The sequence below is a fragment of the Anabrus simplex genome, chromosome 8 (genome assembly GCF_040414725.1).
Source record: "Anabrus simplex isolate iqAnaSimp1 chromosome 8, ASM4041472v1, whole genome shotgun sequence".
Taxonomy (NCBI): Eukaryota; Metazoa; Arthropoda; class Insecta; order Orthoptera; family Tettigoniidae; genus Anabrus; species Anabrus simplex.
This window is the reverse complement of record NC_090272.1, coordinates 4,792,410-4,810,722: the sequence shown is the minus strand read 5'-3', so window position 1 is coordinate 4,810,722 and position 18,313 is coordinate 4,792,410. Positions and strand designations below refer to the sequence as shown.

The following is an 18,313-nucleotide window of genomic DNA, read 5'->3' as shown; positions in this document are numbered from 1 at the left end:
AAAGCAAAGGTTAAGGAAAAGGAGACACGACAGACAAAAGAACAAGGTGAAGAAATAAATGGATAAGGAAAATCAAGAGACGTATCAGAGGGATGAGAATAAGATAAAAAGATTACATGTGGAATACAAAAGATTGAAACTACAAGTAAGGAGGAGTATCAAGGAAGAAAAGGAGAAATGTTGGGGAGAGTTTACCAACAAAATTGAGCAAGATAGTCGAGGAAATCAGAAACTATTATACAGAGTCATAAAATCGAAAAGAATAAATCAAGGAAAATCAAGGCATTAGAGGGAGGAGTTGGATCCATAGTGCATAACGAAAATGCGAATGATAATGGAAAAACATCTGGAAAGGAACAAGGAAATCATATTTGGATTTTTGCAGAGCAAAGCAAAGTCACCTCCGTACAGGCGATGAAGGCCCTTGCAGGAGTGGAAGGTAAAGGCTTCCACCATTGTTAACCTCGGCACGAGATGGGGTTAGCGTCGTTAGCTCTACGCCCGGCCGCCTTTGCCCCCAGGAATTAACCTGGTGCTCATTTTTGGTGTAGGCCGAGTGAACCTCAGGGCCATATGCACCTCCGGAAGTGGAAATCTTGTTTCTTAATTCTACGACTTCCTGACGGGGATTCGAACCCACGTCCTTCCGAGCGAACTGAGCACGTCTTTACCGCCTCGGCCAGGCGGCCCCTACATGTATTTTTGGATTTGGAAAAAGCTTATGATTCAGTTAAGGAAAAACTTCTACGGGAATGCCTACTGGAAAGGAATGTACCAAAATCATTAATTAACAAGATATAAATGTTGTATCATGGGAGTAAAAGCAGTGCACAAGTGGGGAGTGGTGACTCTGAAACATTTTATACAAAAAAAGGTCTCAAGTAAGGAAGTGCATTGTCGCCATTATTTTTAATTATATTTATGGATGAAATCATAAAACGTGTAAAACAGAGTATCAGTAGTTATGAAGTGAATGCTTTGGTACTTGCGGATGATGTGGTGATTTGGGGAAAGGGAGAAACGGAAGTGCAAAGGAGACTGGACACTTGGAATGAAAATCTGAAGGAGTTTGGAATAGTAATTAGAAAAAGAAAACTGTAGTCATGCACTGTGGAAAGGAGAAAAAAGAGAAGTCAAGTGAACATAGACGGAGAATGGTTAGAGAATGTAGAACAGTTTACATATCTGGGTAGCATTTTTAATGGAAGTAATGAAATCAACCCTGAAATTAATAACAGACTAAGTAAAGGAACAACATTTTATCATCAAGTCAGAGAGCTTTTATGGGATGTCAAAGTACCCAACAGAATGAAATTAATATTATATAAACAGTATTTCATACCAATTGTAACATACGCACTAGAAACGCTGGTTGCTAATAAGATACAAAATAGTAAGATCCAAGCCCTAGAAATGAAATTTCTAAGACTATCGGTTATAAGGACAATAAGAGATAGAATTAAAAATATTAAAATTGGAGAAGAGCTAAATATAGAACCGTTAGTTCAGAAGATACAGAAAGCAAGACTGAGATGGTTCGGACATGTAAACAGAATCGGAAAGGAACTGGTAGCAAGGAGGGAATTGGAAAGAGAAGTTAAGGATAAGAGACCAGTTGGAAGACCGAGAAGAAGGTGGATGGATCAGATTTGGAAGGACATTAGAGAGGATGTGGCGGAAGTAATGCAGCAGGAAAAGTGGAAGGACAGAAAGGAGCGGAGGAGGCTTGTTAACCACACCCGGGCGACAGGAGTGGGACATTGATGATGATGATGATGATGATGATGATGATGATGATGAGAACATATTCCTTATTTATTCTTAAATATTACAATACTTTTCTTAATCATCGTTATCAGGTCGATTAGATTAACAGTTTACCTTTTTCTATCACTAAACGCTCTAATGTGAGTCAATGCAAAGCCCTTATAACTACATTCGGTGTGGTCATTTTTCAAAAGAATGACAACATTCCTGAATAAGAAACACATTACAGAAATAGTTATGTAAGTAAGTTAATTTGGCTAGGATGTGAATACGAGTATAGAAAAGAGCAATTTTAGGCTGTTTTTTTTTTCCGGAAATGCATTTAGACCGGATGCAATTATGGAAATTTAATTTTTAGTTTGATAGAGCTATCCACAACCTTTCCGGGCCCTTTAGCCATTTGAACTTTCGGTACAATTGTCTGCTAAAAAATGCTTTCCACATTTAAAAGTTTCCGAGTAAACTAAAACTGGTATTATGCTCACTTGCGCTGTGTTTATTTTACAGGCAGTTCCGCCGCCCAGTCATCTTCAAGCAGCGGAGGACTAGGAGGCAGTGGAAGTGGCAGTAGTTCTCACAGTGGCAGCTCCAGCTCAGCTGGGAGTATCGGAGATGGTGCCTTGATCTTTCCCTCGTTCGAAGGTGGGAAAAGTATCGGAGGCTTCCCGGCTGGAAATGCTGGCTACGGAGCATCAAATAAAGGTTTCGGTGGAAGTCTTGGAGGATTCGACTCCACTGGTAAAGGATCTGGAGGACTGAGTGGAGGTTTTGGTGGCTCCGGAAGCAGCAGTGGAAGTAAGAGTGAAAGTGGATCGAGTAGTAGTGGATTCGGAGGAGGAGGCATTGGTTCTGGTAGCCATGGAGGAGGTATTGGTAGTTCCGGTGGATATGGAGGTGCAGGAGGTTTCGGAGGGGGAGCAGGTGGCTTAGGTGGAGCAGGTGGACACTCAGCGGGTGGATCATCAGAGTTCGGAGGTAGTGGAGGAGGTTTTGGAGGTGGAGCAGGTGGTCACTCAGGGGGCGGATCCTCAGGTTTTGGAGCCAGTACAGGATCTGGCGGATATGGAGGTGCAGGAGGTTTTGGAGGTGGAGCCGGTGGACACTCAGGGGGCGGATCCTCAGGTTTTGGAGGTAGTGCCGGATCTGGTGGCTATGGAGGGGCGGGAGGTTTTGGAGGTGGTGCTGGCGGGGGAGTAGGTGTTGGCGGTGCAGGAGGTGGTCTCGGAGGATCGGGTGGATTTGGTGGAAGTGGGGGAAAGACAGGTGCCGGTTATGGAGGATCAGGTAGTTCAAGTAGCAGCCAAAGTGGCTCCAGCAGTGGTGGCATTGGAGGAGCTGGAGGGGTCGGTGGTTTAGGTGGTGGATCAGGTGGTTCTGGAGGATATGGTGGATCCGGCGGAAAAGGCGGAGCTGGTAGCTATGGCGGATCAGGAGGGCTAGGAGGAGGATCAGGTGGATACGGAGGAGCTATAGGCAATGGAGGTTCAAGTTACGGTGGAATAGGTGGTGGCAGCAGCGGTGGTAGTTTTGGAAGTGGAGGAGGAGGTGCTGGAGGTTTTGGTGGATCAGGAGGGTTAGGAGGTGGGTCAGGAGGAAAGGGAGGTGCTGGTTTTGGTGGCACGAGTGGTGGTGGTGGTTTTGGAGGATCAGGAAGCAGTAGCAGCAGCCAAAGTGGTTCTAGTAGTGGTAGTATTGGAGGAGCTGGTGGAAAAGGTGGACAAGGAGGTGGATTTGGAGGATCTGGATATGGTGGTTCTGGTGGTAGTGGTGGCTCTGGAGGATTTGGAGGTGGAGCTGGAGGCGGAACAGGTGGATTTGGCGGCGCTGGAGGAAAGGGGGGTGCAGGTAGCTTTGGAGGCGGGGGTGGCCTTTCAGGAGGATCTGGATATGGTGGTGCCGGTGGCTCTGGAGTATTTGGAGGTGGAGCTGGAGGCGGAACAGGTGGATTTGGCGGCGCTGGAGGAAAGGGAGGTGCAGGTAGCTTTGGAGACGGGGGTAGCCTGACGGGAGGATCTGGATATGGTGGTGCTGGAGGATTTGGTGGCTCAGGAGGACTTGGAGGTGGATCAGCTGGATTTGGTGGAGCTGGAGGGAAGGGAGGTGCTGGCTTTGGCGGATCGAGTGGTGGTGGTGGTGGTGGTGGTGGTGGTGGTGGCGGCGGTTTTGGCGGATCAGGGAGCAGCAGTGGTAGTAGCAGTCAAAGTGGTTCTAGTAGTGGTAGTATTGGAGGAGCGGCTGGAAAAGTTGGACAAGGAGGCGGAATTGGGGCAGGAGGTGGTTATGGTGGCGCTGGAGGACTCGGTGGTGGTTCCGGTGGATTCAGTGGAGGTGGAGGAAAGGGAGGTACAGGTAGCTTTGGAGGCGGAGGAGGCCTTACGGGAGGATCTGGATATGGTGGTGCTGGAGGATCTGGCGGCTCCGGAGGATTTGGCGGTGGAGCTGGAGGTGGATCAGGAGGATTTGGTGGAGCTGGAGGAAAGGGAGGTGCAGGTAGCTTTGGAGGCGGGGTCGGCCTTTCGGGAGGATCTGGATATGGTGGTGCTGGAGGCGCTGATGGATTAGGAGGATTTGGAAGTGGAACAGGTGGTTTTGGTGGATCTGGAGTTGGAGCTGGAGGCAAGGGTGGTTCTGACTTTGCTGGCTCCAGTGGTGGTGGTTTTGGAGGAGCAGGAAGCAGTAGTAGCAGCCAAAGTGGTTCCAGTAGTGGTAGTATTGGAGGAGCGGGTGGAAAAGTTGGACAAGTAGGTGGAATTGGCGGAGGAGGTGGTTATGGTGGCGCTGGAGGACTCGGAGCTGGTTCCGGTGGATTCGGTGGAGCTGGAGGAAAAGTAAGTGGTGGTTATGGTGGCACCGGTGGTCTCGGAGGGGTAAGTAGTAGTGGCGGTTTTGGAGGTGGTGGAGGTGGCTTAGGAGGATCTGGTGGTTATGGAGGATCTGGATTTGGTGGTACTGGAGGATCATCGGGAGGAATAGGTAGTGCTGGAGGGCATGGAGGTGGATCAAGTGGTTCTGGTGGGTTTGGAGGTGGTGGAGTTGGAGGGAAAGGGGGTTCTGTATTTGGTGGCTCCACTGGTGGTGGTTTTGGAGGAGCCGGGAGCAGCAGCGGTAGTAGCAGTCAAAGTGGTTCCAGCAGTGGGACCATTGGAGGAACGGGTGGAAAAGGTGGACAAGGAGGTGGAATTGGGGGAGGAGGTGGTTATGGTGGAGCTGTAGGACTCGGAGGTGGTTCCAGTGGATTCAATGGAGCTGGAGGTAAAGGAGGTGGTGGTTACGGTGGTGCTGGTGGTTTTGGAGTAGAAAGTGGCATCGGCGGGTTTGGTGGAGCAGGTAGCTCAGGGGGATCTGGTGGTTATGGAGGATCCGCTGGCTCTGGAGTATTCAATGATGGTTTTGCTGGAGGAAAAGGAGTGATCGGAGGAACTGGCAATTACGGAGGTAGTTCAGGTGGTGCAGGTGGTCTTGGAGGAGGAAGTATAGGCGGACATGGTGGTGGCGGTTTAGGTGGAGGATCCACTAGCTTATCGAACGCTGGTAGTTCATCTTCCGCTGGAGGAATAGGAGGGGGAGGTAAAGGAGGATTTGGAGGTCCTGGAGGCAGTGGAGCTGGATTCGGTGGAAGTCCAGGATTTGGAGGTTCTGCACCCGGCGGATTTGGTGGTGGAGGAGGAACTGGATTCAGTGGCTCTCACGGTGGACTTGGTGGAGCTGGCGGTACAGGCGTGGTCGGCGGAACAGGAGGATTCTCTGGTGGTTCTGGTGGATTTGGTGGTAAAGGAATCGGTGGAGGATTTGGACCCGGGGGATTTGGTGGCTTCGGAAGTGATGGATTTGGAGGAGCTGGATTCGGAGGCAGTGGAAGTAGCAGCAAGAGCTCGAGTGGATCAAGCAGTGGTGGATTTGGCGGCAGTTTCTCCGGCTCGGACTCCGCCAGCAACTCAAGTAAGTCCTTTAGCATGTTTCTTTGAAATACGGTCAAATATTCAGTGCACTTCTTCAAACCGTCTGGCGAAACTGTATACATTCATTATGGGGCACGTTAATCAAGCCACCGACTAGAGTAGGCAGCTCTACTTTAGGGGGGTGGAGGGGCTGGACCTACCATCTGATGTCTTGAAGGTAGTTTTCCATTGTTTTCCATTCTCCTGAACTAATGTGAATGCTGGGACAGATCCTACTGTAGGCCATGACACACACATATGCTCTACTTCGCAAATCACATCACCTATAGAAATCAATCTTGAGTAGCAGTCTTTTCTTTGCACTGCTGCTGAAGATTCTCACAGTAAGTCTTTCACTTCTCCTTTCTCGTTCTTCACCGAGATGTTTGTGGCTTGGCAACTTTTTTCTCCGGTGTATCCATCATTCCCGCAAATTTCCTCCTATAGTATCTCTCTCACTTCGACACACACTTCTTGTGTACCTTCATTATCCACTGGGGTTGGGTTTTCCATTGTATCATGGATATGTTCCTGCATTGAGGTCTATTTGGAATTAGGATCATCAATTCTACATGAATAGACAAGCCACACCCTGGTAACAGGCTACGAGTCTTCGTCATCTTCTCACATTATTACCAGATCACTGCCTTCTATATACAGTAGGCGCCGTGTTCTCTATTGGACTGGAGTTTCGTCTAGGTCACATCAAAGCCCCTTACACACGGTAACGTCATCAGAATTATTATCATAATACGTACCTTGCGACTATTTATGACCTTAACATTATATGCTAAGTCAGCTGCCATATTGTTTGTACGTAGATCTTGATAGATGAGACTATTTTGTGACATGGCGTGGGAATGTAGTATGATAAATCAGCTGCCATATTGTCGGACGTAGATCTTGATAGGTGAGACTATCTTGTGACATGGCGTGGGAATGTAGTATGCTAAATCAGCTGCCGTATTGTTGGACGTAGATCTTGGTAGGTGAGACTATTTTGTGACATGGCGTGGGAATGTAGTATGCTAAATCAGCTGCCGTATTGTTGGACGTAGATCTTGGTAGGTGAGACTATTTTGTGACATGGCGTGGGAATGAAGTATGTTAAATCAACTGCCATATTGTTGTACGTAGATCTTGATAGGTGAGACTATCTTGTGACATGGCGTGGGAATGTAGTATGCTAAATCAGCTGCCGTATTGTTGGACGTAGATCTTGGTAGGTGAGACTATTTTGTGACATGGCGTGGGAATGTAGTATGCTAAATCAGCTGCCATATTGTTGTACGTAGATCTTGATAGATGAGACTATCTTTTGACATGGCGTGGGAATGAAGTATGCTAAATCAGCTGCCATATTGTTGTACGTAGATCTAGATAGGTGAGACTATCTTGTGACATGGCGTGGGAATGTAGTATGCTAAATCAGCTGCCATATTGTTGTACGTAGATCTAGATAGGTGAGACTATCTTGTGACATGGCGTGGGAATGTAGTATGCTAAATCAGCTGCCATATTGTTGGACGTAAACCATGTTGCTATATATTTATTTCATTTCATCTGAACTCTTTATCTCTCCTGGGGGTGGACTCTGCCCCCTGCATGTCTTAAGAGACCATGTACCCGTTTTGACGTCTACTTTCTCGTTCTTCACCAAGATGTTTCGCGGCTTAGCAACTTGTTTCATGATCCTATGCTTCCTCGTGCAGCGGATATATTTACACTGTATCTTTTCTTGCTGTGTTATTATCTTCTTGTCTAACGTTTCTGAGTTCATCTTCTTGATATGTTGTCTATAACAATACAATAGTAATAATATTAGTAATTATTAAAAAGTGTAAAATGGCTTCATAATGTTAATGAAACACTAATGAAGATACGTTTTCTGCATTTGCGAAAAAAGGAAACTAACCCTTCAAAGACAGATAGAGGTGCAATTATCTTGAAAATTTCCTCATAAAGGACCTCGAGGGGTGAAACTCTCCTAATCCAATAATAATAATAATAATAATAATAATAATAATAATAATAATAATAATAATAATAATAATAATAATAATAATAATATATGTATTATTGCAGCATATTTTGCTGAAATGTGACTAGCAGGTACGTAAGCAGTAAGTGGTTAGATTTCTTCAAGACCGCACAATGGTCTTGTTTACAGCGTTGCGTAAACATTAGGCGTACGACTCTTAAAAAGCCTAATATTTATGTGACTCTTCCTATTGAACTTACCTGCGGGCTAGAGTACGCCTTCAACTCGTTGAAATCTAACCTGTTACTGCCTGGAAATCCGCTCTATAGTGACCAGTGTTGAAATATGTTTATATTACTACACACTTCTAGACACAAAAGTTATTGGAAATTTCAATATGTTTAAGTAGGAAAACCATGGGGTGAGGGGAAGAAGCAGGTTTATCTACGATTTGAGCACTCCCATGCCTTTAGATCAAGTTTAAATAAGAATCACTAGAAATTGCATTGATCGCTGTTTGTAACATAACAGAACTACACTAAGTGTGTATTGTACCCGATAATACAAAAATTTTGACCACTCAGTTTTTGCGTCAGGAAGTGAACACAATTTTATGAATTAGTTCGCAAATATTGTAGAGTAGGACTTAACTCTGTATTATTGATATTTTAGTAGGAATGCCCTTAATATTTGATTGTGTATTAATAAGCAAACTATGACTCACTTAACACAACTGTTAAGTTTCCCCGTGTGTCGAAACGGGAATTATAACACTTAGAACACTTGTGTTGCTAGAAGGAAGGCTCTAGATTTTGGCTTCAAGTTGGCATTAACGGACTTACTGATTCTTATTTGTCTCACTGGTTCATAATGACATCAGTTCACAATCATTAACAATTTTAAGTAAGATGAACAGTATTTTACATAGGGCATAAGGATAGTTAAAAGAGATTTGATGGAATCTCAGGATGTTCTAGTAGAACGAAGCAAGTCATTCATTGTCTCTTTTTACGGGTATCTTACAGTACTTTTAAGTGTTATAATTCGAGTTTCAGCAGACTGATGAACTTAAAATTTGTATTAAGTATTTAATATGTCATTGAATTATTTCCGTTTCCTTTTAGTTTCAGGTGGAGGACTAGGAGGTGAGTTCTATGCGTTAAGTCCTTATCTACGCTCGAATACTACACAGAAGGTAAGTTAATTCGATTACCAACCCCAGGCTATGGCGAGTTATTTTAGTTCTGGGAGTGTGCAAGGGCTTCCCCGGCTCTATTTGACACCCTTGGGCGACCTCATAGTCCGCGTGTTAGATGATAATGATGATGAGGAGGAGGAGGTAGGTGAAGTGTGAGACCCTGTGTCCCTTTTCCTGAAGGCTTGAGTCTCCATCCGATGGAAGAATCACCATCAACAGCGTGAGATGCCTTCAAAGAGTTTGTTATTGAATCCAGCCTTTTTGGCATCGAATCTAGTGATTACCGGCCAACATTCTAATAATGAATATTATAGAGTTTTACTTCTGTCCGAAGTCTGTTTCAATTCAGGCAACTATAATAGTAAATGTTCATTATTTTCTCTCCGTTTTGCTCTTTTCTCTAAAAACTGTATATATTTGGGATCTGAAGTACAGTACATTTATCACCCGAAGTATTCTTGATAAGTTTCCAGGAAGGAAAATTTTGTCACCTTCTATTTTCTTACGCAAAATGTAATAATCCACTTATAAGATATTAGTATAGTATAAATAACTGAAAACATGGTATTATATTAGGATATAAAAGATTCAGAGTCAATTCTTCCATTGTTAGGACTCTCATCATAGTCATCATCATTATCATTTCTCTCCTCCAACAAGCCGCGTACGAATGTAAATGATCCTTATTAAATTTTTCGATCCAACCATATTTGCTGTTCTAGTTTGTATTACCATCCTATACGAGTAGTGGCTAAGTCTCTCCAGATAGTCTCCAGGCCTTCCTCGTGATCGTTTACGTGGTAGAGCTATCCCCCAGGAACTATAATCAGAACGAAAACGGAAGAATGAAGGTATCGGCAAAAGAAAGGAACAGGCCACGAAGGGCCTGAAAACTCCCTGGGCCAGGGATGGCGAACCTGTGACAACATACTAACATATTCTAATGAATTTAACATGTTACAAATAGGTGGAAAATCTAGCAACATAGCGCATTTTAACAAATTTGGGGAAATCTACCGTGTTCAGAAATTTCAGTACCTACGACAAATTCTTACCCCGAATGGAAATGAGAAAGAAGCTCTAAATAGAAGGACGGTGGTCAGAGGACAGTGTCCGTATGCGGCGGAGAGTAACAGACACAGTCATTGAAAAGGAGAAAGGAGGTTACTTAAGAAAATCTTGGTTCCGAAGAAGATACCAAACCATGCTCCGATTGACAAGATAACAACTACTATGAGGGCATTAAGAAGATGAATCCAAAGAGACTGATACACAGGCTATTTAGTCTACCATAAAAGTGGAAGGACAAACTTTAGGGCTTAAGGAGGTTTACAAGGACTTGGAAGAAACGAGGATCCAGAAGGTACAAATACAGGAAAGAACATTGCGGGAAAGAGCGATGCACCGGGGATATTCCTCAAGTCACGCAACATCTCGGGTGAACAGTGACAAGGGAGAAGTCAAAGACTCAAGAACATCTGGAAGGAGTGCAAAGGAAAAGGGAATAATAAGTTTGAGAGATTCTTCAAATTTACCTCTTTTATTTAGTGTAATGTTCACTGACGTTTGTAAAACACAATTATGAAACATTCTGTCGAATGGATTTACATGCAATAAGGAGTTTCATGACGACAACAGGTGGCACACTAGAGAGTCTAGTCCGTAGTAAAGGTTTACCATCCCTGCCCTAGCCTAATACCGTCGGGGGCGGAACAGTTGACCAAGAGATGTCATACAGCAAACATGAAGGCCAATAGCCTGACACAAGAACGTCGAAACAATGTCGGAGTCAACTATAGGGCCCGTGTTCGCCAACTGACGACGCCACAACTCTGTCCCCATTTAGTCGCCTTTTACACCAGACAGGACGTGTATTCTGCCACCCTCGGTCGAATGACCATAGTCTACCCAGTCGTAATGTGCCCAGCGAACTCCTTCCCAAACCAGTTTCTAAGTTCCGTACTTTATCTCTCCTCATTTTCTGTACTTATGGCTCTAAATCAATAAAGTGAGAGAATGAAATTAAATACATATGATAGTATAAATTGTGCAATTTAGTACTGCTTCCTGAAATTATTTCTGAACATATAAAATGTCTCCATACTTTGAAATGTTGAATTTTACGTTAACACTTCTTGGTCTAAGAACTGCACTGTTTTCTGTAGCCCAAAAATATTTAACATAAAAAATTTAGCAAATTTTATAACAATTGTCACAAATTTAGTGAAAACCAGGCGAATTTTATTTTAGAAAGTCCTCCTAAAAGTAATTACAATTTGAGTGGATTTTCACGTCCACACTATACTTCACAAGCTTCTATTCTCTTACTAATGCTCCCGTTATTGTCCGCGATCTCCCACTCCTTAGAAAACATATTTCGAATGCACGTACCTGTACTTGAAGTGAGCACATTAAGCAAGGTTCCTCCTTACTTCTGCCATTATTGGTTTTTCTGCTGCCCTCTGATACTTCTCTTACACCTGACTTTATTATTTTGTGCTCCATTATTTCTATTTTACGTGTAATCATTTTTTGTCTCGTACATTTTTCAAGACTGTGTCTGTACCACAATCTTATATTAATACCTCAAAGTTTTGATTTCCACCCTTGTACTGCGATTCTTCTGTCAAATTTCAAATGCATTCTATTTTCTAATGGTCATACATTTCCCATTTTGTCTTCGGATTAGCATCAATAAAGGTTTCCTGCGGTACTTGTCATCACAACGTCTTGATTGATTTATAAAGAAACTCTTGGTATGTGTTCGACATTTTTTTGCTTTTGCTGCCTAAATTCAGATTTGAAATAATACTGTACAAGATGAACAGAAATTAGCTCTCTCCAAAACACTGGATGGCAATTTTGATACAAAGAAACAATTTGTTTGCAAATTAATGAGTATCTACCGGAACAATGGATTTCTTATATAATTGATTTCTTTATTCTTAAGACAAATCTTTAAAATCTTTGAATATTGGATTTGTAGCGTACGTTTAATCAGTTTTAAATAACGAGCTACAATTATTTCTCTTCTGTTAGCTCTTTCTTTCATATCTCATACCGTCTAACATTACAAATGTATGTTTTCATTTCCAGGTTCTTTCTCCAGTTCCAGTAGCAGTTCCTCCAGTAAGTATTGCCACCCTTCGGTTTTATGTAGTCAAATTCTGATCTTCGATCTGTATGCCTGATGAAAAGAAGTTCTGAAATAACTGACACGCTGAGGGGATAAATACTGACCCGCAGCACGTGCTTTTGATACAGTTCATACAATACAGAACCTTTCTGGTCAGAGTTCTAAGCTGAAATATTACCAGATAGGGGTTTTTATAGGGGCAGTGACGAAATGCATTGTTAGGTTCAATGAAATGTCAAGTAGAGACATTTTCTTCCTCCATGAATCAAGTGTGCCCAGCGGGTCACGTTTCACAGGACAGTCCTATTGATATGTTCAAGAAATTGCTTCCAAATTCAGTGTGGTCTGGAATTGTTGGTAACACTGGTTTGGCAGTGACTGCCTCTCCTGTAGCAATATCCGGCTCACTGACTGTGTGACCTCTGGAACAGGTCTTTCTATTTGACACCCATAGCTGACCTGCGCGGCCGGGTGTGGAGATTATTATAACGGGGTTGGGAGACAGTGAAACACGGTGCCCGCATGTAGCCTACTCGTTTCAAATAACACCAAGAGGTTTACTCAAGGCTTAACGTCTTAATTCGACGCAGCGTCGCACGCGCTCACTCCACTGCGGAAAGATCTGGAACTGAACTCAGGCTCTTGGCATGCAAGCTTGTACCACCAGTTCTCTAACTGTGCCGGCCAACATTCTGATGACTCGAACCAGATAATTACAGTTCTATGGCCATAAACACTGTACGCCATCTGGCAAACATTTATGTCAATGAAAAATATACATCTGATAAAATAACTGCACTCCTCTTTCACTCGTGTTTTCACAAACAAAGTCAGTAAGGTACACGAAGTAACACAACTTTGAGCTTACTTTCTGAAATTATCTTCTAGGCAGTTCAACTTTGTGCAGATTGAGTTCCTGTGTAAGTCTGATTGCTAATCGCAATGGTAACACCGGTCGTAGACTAAATGCCATAGCACTTAACAGTCTTCATGTTTTGTATAAAATAGAAACATTCCTATGACGCCTAAAAGCCTATTTTATAGTTTAGAAACTAAAACTGCTTATTTATATTTAGACACATTGGTAATAGTTGACGATTGAGTTTTCTGAATTTTATGTTGTTACCTCAACCGAAAGCTATATTTTTTTCGCTATGCCAGCCCGTATAAGGGAGAGATATAAATCCTCTCTAGTACATCAGCACTGTATGGTGTCACCTCGGCAGATGCACAGTAGGTTTCGGCCTACGAGTGGTCCGACAGCTCTGCACTCCGACCGACCAACCGAGCAGAGGCCCACCTCCCCCTTCAGGGATGGAATGTAAACAACTTAATGGTAGTGATGTCCCTACCGATACAGTAGAGCGAAAAACTGCCAATTTTTGACGATTGAGTTTCTTGAATTTCATTAAGTTATTATTTCATGTAGCAATGAAATACGAAATTGTTCACTATCGTAGGATATATTTGCTTGAAACACGTTAAATTTTCTGGTGGATGGAACAAAGAAGGTCCTGGAAAGCAGGAAATGGAGAAACATTGCGAGACCTTGGAGCGTGAGAGAAAGCACAAGAGTAACAGCTTTCTGCTAGTCTCGCCAGTTGCAAGGTTGTGATAAACTGTGTAGAGATGAGCAGGTTCCGGGACTAACCTAACAGGGAAGAGGCTAAAGAATTCCTTCCGCTTCTTCTTCTACCGCGTGGCGTCAAGCTGTGTCGCACATGTTCCTGCTTTATAGCCAGGTGCCCTTCCTGACGCGAACGCTGTGTGGAGGGATGGATTCACTATTGCCCGTTTCTGTGGTGTGCTGTCTGAATATGAAGGGTAGAGTGTTGCGACAGACACAAACTGCTAGTCCCCGTGCCACAAGAATTAATCAGACGCGATTAAACTCACCAACATGGCCGAGAATCGAACACGGGACCCTCTGAACCGAGGGCCCCATCGCTGATCATTCAGTGATGGCCGGAAAAAGAATTCACCATCACCATTTTCCAGAGCCAGTTTCCCACGCGTGGTGTACAAGCGCTCACCACTTCTTCCTGTTCCTCTACGTCCTCCCACTTGACATTCCTCTTACTGACCTCCGATTTCACTGCGTCTATCCATCGATTCCTAGGTCCCGCTCTCACTTCTCTGATGTGTTTGCTTCGTCCTTCCTGGTCTTTTGGTTCATTGTTCTGACGAACTTCATTTCTGTTGACTTATGTAGGGTACGTGTTCCAAGTCCATAAGTCAGAATTGGGATGAAGTAGGGAAGAATCATGGTCAATTTTGCTGTCTGGGGTAATTTATCACCCCACAGTAGATTTATCAATTGAAAATAAAATTGAGGATCTTTCCGAGTCCTGTGAAACATTTCTTGGCTTCATACTTTAATTTCTTGGCTTATCTTTTGAAATTATACTTCCACAGTGATCGCAGTTAGAAGCGGTTTGTAACAGAGTTCCCTCCAGGAAACTGTGCCTTTTCTCTTTATATTATCAACAGTTTTTGTTTTGCTGATGTCTAGTCCATATTCTTTTCAATTTAATTACATTAATATAATTTAAGACGGAATGAAGACGGTTTCCAATAGGGATAATTTGTATGGTTTTTGTGTCAACAGGTAGAACCACATGTTAGGTGTATTTAATCTTATTTAGGAGGTTTAAATTATCTTTAAGAGCATTTTCAAGGAAGCTTTAGGTGCCTAAATATATATTTACAAAGGTCAACAAGTCCAAGGCCTATTCATGACACACAGCTCGGCTAGTACCACCATCGTCCATCACGTTTACTGTCGTTGTTCCTTGCAAGCAGGCGGTAATACCATGTTGCGGAGTAACTTTGTGGTCACGCGATACTTGACTCCCAGAAGTGTTCGTATTCCGTAAATAACTTGCTGAAGATGGTTGAGCGGAAATGCGTTGAAAGTCTCCAACGAGATGATTCATCTACCGTCATCAAAGGAATGAAAACCGGTTAAATTCCGTAAATTCTAAATTCAGTGTTCAAGCACTTTGAACCCATCAGTGCGAAATACCTTTCTGGATGTTGAAATATCTTCATGTCAACTTTCTGACCTACTCGGGAGTTTAAATGGGAAGTATGTGTTGAGATGTCGAAGAAAATATTGCTCTTGTAAAGATTTTGCGGTTGAAACTTCTCCAGCAAGAATATGGAGGAACATTTCAAGTGAAAAGGAAAATGGCCTAAAATTAAAGACCTCTTGACATAAGTTATGTTAACAAGTTTGTGTGAAGCACGAGCTGGTAGAATGATATCAGTTCTTTGAAACACAGTGGTATCAGATATTGAAATCCTTCTACTAGACAGTGGCATTAGCTGGGACTATTTGTCATGAGCATTGGTTCATTGTCTCTTAAACATTCTGTATTTCGTCGTTGCGCCTCGAAATTCCGTTCTGTGACGATATTGAGGGGAGGAATGCAAACTCGCAGCACTTGTACCGCTTAGAACGAAAATTCGTTGATTCAGAACATAACACTGAACCCTTCAGGTCATTTGTTGCTGACTCAGTGCTACACAATGCACTGCTCAAAGCAAACACCTTGAAGACCCTGTGAAGTGAGCTCTACGTCCGCCAGGAACTAACCTTGTACTCACTTCCATTGTGAGCTAAGTGACATTCTGATAGGGATTCGAAGCCGCCTCCCTGTCGGTGAGCAGACCACACCTTGACTAGGAAGCCCCACCTTGAAGAAACTTCAGAAATGAAAGCTCGCTTACAACATTCAGTTTAGTTCATGATAAAACCCATTCTAAAATGCCCAGCGGAATGGCCTCATAAAATGAATCTTAAGAGTGGGTTTGTGAGGGTAATTTTTCATCATCTTAATTATAGACTGTTTGGCTTTTCAGCGTTTAGTCTGTAAACCTCTGTGAATTAAATGAGTGCCTCCATAATTTTGTATTCGCAACTAGATCTGTGGCCTCGTTTACAACATAAACTGAGTCATCGTGGCCCGTCCTCTTACACTCCATAGCCTACGTAACCTCCTCTATTCGCATCATTATTAATCTAAACCGTAAGTTACACTCGCTTGTTCAGTATAAGACTGCCATTGCTGAGGGCGGGCATACGTCCCGTATTTTAAGGGACAACCCTCGCCTGTATTTAATGAAAACGTTTTACGGCTCTTGTAAACCTTTCATGGGACGCAAATTTTCTAGTATCTTCAAGACTGAATAAAATTGCATATTTTATCTCAAATTCTATCTTTAAATAATAATAATGGTAAATTTTGTGTTTGTTTATAAGTTTAAAGTATTCGATGAGAAAGAATTACCGCATGTCAGAGAGGCGAGACAACGCTTCAGTTAGCATTATATTTTACGGCAGTGAAAATAGATTATTATGATGTTTTATTTGCATAAAACTCGTAACAAAAAGCGTTTTAATATTGAAAGCATTTCTTAGCAAACAAAGTAGGGATCCCCAGACTACGAAAACCGTAAAATTAAGCAGTTTCCTCAAATATGCCGAATGTTGAGGAGCTAAAGGTCCCATACAGGGCCAAACACTTCCGGCCTACAGTCACTTGTTTCTTTACTCGTTTTGTCTTTAGTTAAATAAACGTATTTATATAATTCTTTCTGTAACGTGTTCCTTGGTTCAATACCCTCAGTCGTTTCTTATTTTTTGAAAAATATCCACGCCGATTGTAGTTATAAAGGCTTAAATGAAACTCTGCATTGGCTCACATGAGCGCTCGTAGTGGTAGAAACAGGTAAACTTCTAATCTAATTGACCGAGTAACGATGATTAAGAAAATTATCTTAATTTTTAGCAATAAATAAAGAATATACTTTATTACATTTTATTTACGTAAAATCCGTACCTCATACCCCTAGGATATTTTCAACATTGAGTTGCTTGCCTGAATGGTTACAACTGTGGATTTTTATTCCGTAAAATTTATTCGAAAGTGTGTATTCATACTTCTTTACATTTTATCTGTGGTGTAGATTTTAAAAAACTAAGTTTGGTTATCCATATCGTCCGCGTATCTAACAAAGTTCGTCATATTTATTATTTTTCTCACGACTAATCACGCTTCCCAGCACCATCGATATGCAGTCCATTTTCCGTTGTGTTAAATTTCTTGTGGTTTTGTGTAACGGAAAATGACTGATGGAATTTTCCTTGAGGAGAAAGAACATTACTTGCAGAACAAAGATATGTTAGAAACCAATAACAGCTTGTGTCCTATTCAGATATTACGAAATTGATTTTTCATGTTTAGGATATTAACTGAAAATCCAAATGAATAGCCTATGTTTTATTTACTAAATTTTCTGTACAAAGTAGTTTCATCATTCATACTTTTAGCTTTTCGTGTGTTAAATCTTGTGTTATTGTCCCTTATTTTAATTTCATAAATCGGGCAAGCATGTTCGGCCTAGCAGGATGGCTGCTACACAGTGTTTACTGCCTGTTAGTTGAAGCAACTGCGCAATTCAAAACAGGAGCTTGCATGAACAATGTTCACGATCAAGGCCTGAGAACTGAACCCAGGGCCGATGGAAGTACTAAACAATGCTCACAAGATGTTACACTGAGACGATAGCCTCAGTTTCTAAAATAAACCACCGAGTGAGTTGGCTGTGCGGTTAGGGGCGCGCAAACGCCACTCTCAGGAGCCCTGAAGATGGTTTCCCGTGGTTTCCTACTTTCACACAAGTAAATGCTGCCTTAATTAAACCACGCCCCATTTCTTCCCACTCATAGCCCATTCCTCTCCCATCCTCCCCATAAGACCTATCTGTGTCGGTGCAAATGAAAGCAAATTGAAAAAAAAAACCTGGGATCCGGGTAAAATAATTTGCGAAAATTTCAGATAAGGATGTAATGATTGCAGAAAGAAGGATAAAAGCTTTACAGTGACGAGGTCTGACCTGAGCTATCGGCAACAGAAAGGGAAAGGCGAAAGAGAAGCATTCTCTAGACCTCACAGATCTCATATCCTTGGGACTGGAAGAGAACAGCTGTTGACCAGGAAGGATTTTCTGCTGTTTCTCCTATGATCTTTCTGAAAAGTAAATGAAGGAGTTGTTTGTTGGATCGATTCATCTTTTGGACGCTCTTTAAACTTGTCCTTGGTCTATTCAATTTACAAGGTCGTCATACTATCTTCTTTTGTGACGTAATTGTGTCATGTATTCGTATTTTCGACCTTGTGTTATAATATACTTACATTACTACAAGTTTCAACTTATTGCAAGGAATTGTCATGCTTTACTTGTAAAGAAATCTATCCACTCTCCAAGGATGTTCTGGTCATCTGCAA

At 42.5% G+C, this 18,313-nt stretch overlaps 1 protein-coding gene across 1 annotated transcript in view; it reads left to right on the top strand.

Moving 5' to 3' along the window:
* LOC136879097 (uncharacterized PE-PGRS family protein PE_PGRS54) overlaps positions 1-18,313 on the top strand; it is a 46,723-nt gene that overhangs the window by 27,775 nt on the left and 635 nt on the right. The window contains exons 3-5 of the mRNA XM_068228946.1: positions 2,275-5,706; positions 8,811-8,831; positions 11,981-12,013. Of these exons, the coding sequence (XP_068085047.1) occupies positions 2,275-5,706; positions 8,811-8,831; positions 11,981-12,013 (3,486 nt within the window). The remainder of the gene's footprint in view (positions 1-2,274; positions 5,707-8,810; positions 8,832-11,980; positions 12,014-18,313) is intronic.